This window comes from Colobus angolensis, unplaced genomic scaffold, assembly GCF_000951035.1.
Source record: "Colobus angolensis palliatus isolate OR3802 unplaced genomic scaffold, Cang.pa_1.0 Scaffold38, whole genome shotgun sequence".
NCBI classification, from domain to species: domain Eukaryota; kingdom Metazoa; phylum Chordata; class Mammalia; order Primates; family Cercopithecidae; genus Colobus; species Colobus angolensis.
The window spans coordinates 7869668-7872103 of record NW_012117154.1 but is presented as its reverse complement, the minus strand read 5'-3'; the positions used below and the strand labels follow the sequence as shown (position 1 = coordinate 7872103).

Sequence of the window (2436 nt, the reverse complement as noted above, 5' to 3'; positions counted from 1 at the left end):
AGGCCGAGACGGGCGGATCACAAGGTCAGGAGATCGAGACCATCCTGGCTAACACGGTGAAACCCCGTCTCTACTAAAAAAAAAAAAAATTAGCCAGGCCTGGTGGTGCACGCCTGTAGTCCTAGCTACTTGGGAGGCCGAGGTGGGAGGACTGACTGAGCCCAGGAGGTCAAGGCTGCAGTGACTTATGAATACACCACTGCACTTCAGCCTGGGCAACAGAGCAAGATCCTGTCTCAAAAACTAGATAAATAAAATGAAATGGTTAATTTTATGTTATGTGACTTTCACCTTGATTTTTTCTTTCTTTTTTTTTTTTTTTGAGATGGAGTTTCACTTTTATCGCCCAGGCTGGAGTGCAGTGGCCTGATCTCGGCTCACCGCAACCTCCACCTGTTCAAACGATTCCCCTGCCTCAGCCTCCAGAGTAGCTGGGACTACAGGCATGCGCCACCACGCCTGGCTAATTTTGTATTTTTAGTAGAGATGGGGTTTCTCCATGTCGGGCCAGGCGTGTCTCAAACTCCTGACCTCAGGTGATCCGCCCGCCTTGGCCTCCCAAAGCGCTGGGATTACAGGCGTGAGCCACTGCGCCTGGCCTCACCTTGGTTTTTAAAAATCCAGTAAGAACCTGTGCTTCCTGTCACACCCAGCCCTGTGGTCCTGTGGCTGTGGTTGGGGTTATCGCCTCTCCCACGCACGACGGGAAGAACAAGATCCCTGCAGAAAATGAAGCCCCTCTGCAGGAGAAAACCCTCCTCTCATCAGCCTGGTGTGTTTAAAACCTCAAAATCATGTCGGGAAAGTTCTCTGGAATAAATACTTCCCTGCGATACTTTCTACTCAAGGATGAAAACAAAGACCCCTTTCCTCTAAGATCCTGTAAGTCGGGCTATTTACCTCTTTCTTACAGGAAACAACATCGGAGAGAGAGACAAGATCACAGAGAATCCCGTCAGTACCCGCGAGAAGACCGAGGTCACGTGGAGCGTCCTGGGTGTCCTGTGCCTGCTTGTGGCCGTGGCGGTGGCCATAGGCTGGGTGTGCAGGGACCGATGGCTCCGCCGCAGCTATGCAGGTAGAGAGAGCCCCGTATTGTGGATGTTAACGTTCGTTCTGTTGGTGTGAACGTTTGCCTGCTCTAACTTCCCTCACTGATGCTGATTTAGCTTGAAGCTTTGTTGTGGTAGCATCAACGCTCATGAGCCTTGGCAGCCCGAGCTCTCCCACGAAGTGGTTTTGAAGCCCAGCATCTCTGACATTCCTGACACCGCCAAGCCCGAAGGGCGCTGTGAAGTCTGCCCTGCAGGCCGGGTGGGAAGAGGGGCTTCTGCATGCAGAGGCTGGGCGGTGATCATTTCCAGGGAAGCCGCCGAGGCTGCCTTGAACACACCCGCGCTGTGGGTCTGTGACTCTGACCAGCTCCGCGACAGAGCCCGGAGGTCTGTTTCAGCCACGTAAGACACAGCAGCAGAAGGCAGTACCACGGGAAGCCCCGGACGTTGGCTGCGGTGATGGTCCTGATGACGGGGACGGGGGGACTAGTCCCAGACCCCCCCAAGGGTGGCAGTCAATGGAGTGCAGGCACAGAGGCCACAGAGTAGGGGCAGCTCCTGTGGGCTGCCCCTGGCTCTCCCATTTGTGGCCAATCTCAGTCATCCCAGAAACATCTTCGTGGCCGGGATGCCACTGCTGGCTGGCCAGGCCGCGGAGGCGCCCCAGAGCCAGGTCGCAGCATTTTAAGTGCTTCCCAGGCACTTATCCCTTTAAGAGCATCTTCCTCAAAAGCCATGCGGCCTGGGGGGCCCCTCATCTGTGAGTGCTTTCCCGGCCTGGAGTTGGGAGCCTCGGGGACACTTCCAAGCAGGGCGTTTAGGGGGCTGCTGAGAGCTCAGGAACACCAGGGGCTTTAGGGACCCCCCCACCGCTGCTGCCCTGACCATTTTCGTTTGTCCCCCAGGTGTCTGGGCTGTGAGGCCGGAGCCCGAGCTCACTGGTGAGTTTGCCATGGGAAGCAGCAGGTTCTGGGGTGCCTGAGGGAGGCTTGGCTGACAGCTGTCTTTCAGATTGTCAAAAAACTTTCAAAAGGCAAAAGTCCTTTGCCTCGAACAACTGTTGCTCCCAGAGACGCAGTGAAGCCCTCGATGGCACGCACGGCATTTCCTGCAGCCTCCCCTTGGCATGGGATGGCATCCTGGCGTGCACTTTCTCACGCTGCAGTGGGATTTTCCCAACATGCACAGCAGCAGAAAGATGAGTGCTGGACCCCCGTGTTCCCAGGCGCCTAACCCCCACCGGGGTGTCCAGAGCAGGTCCAGGCACTGGCGCCCAGCCCCTACCGGGGTGTCCAGAGCAGGTCCAGGTACTGGCGCCCAGCCCCCACGGGATGTTCAGAGGGGGTCCAGGTACTGGCGCCCAGCCCCCACGGGGTGTCCA

The 2436-nt window shown here is 56.9% G+C and overlaps 1 protein-coding gene across 2 annotated transcripts in view; it reads left to right on the top strand.

Moving 5' to 3' along the window:
* The window catches only part of ICOSLG (inducible T-cell co-stimulator ligand), an 11777-nt gene that overhangs the window by 7832 nt on the left and 1509 nt on the right, over positions 1-2436 (top strand). For both annotated transcript variants that reach the window (XM_011954134.1, XM_011954135.1), the window contains exons 4-5: positions 914-1078; positions 1961-1996. In XM_011954134.1, coding sequence (XP_011809524.1) covers positions 914-1078; positions 1961-1996 — 201 coding nt within the window. The remainder of the gene's footprint in view (positions 1-913; positions 1079-1960; positions 1997-2436) is intronic.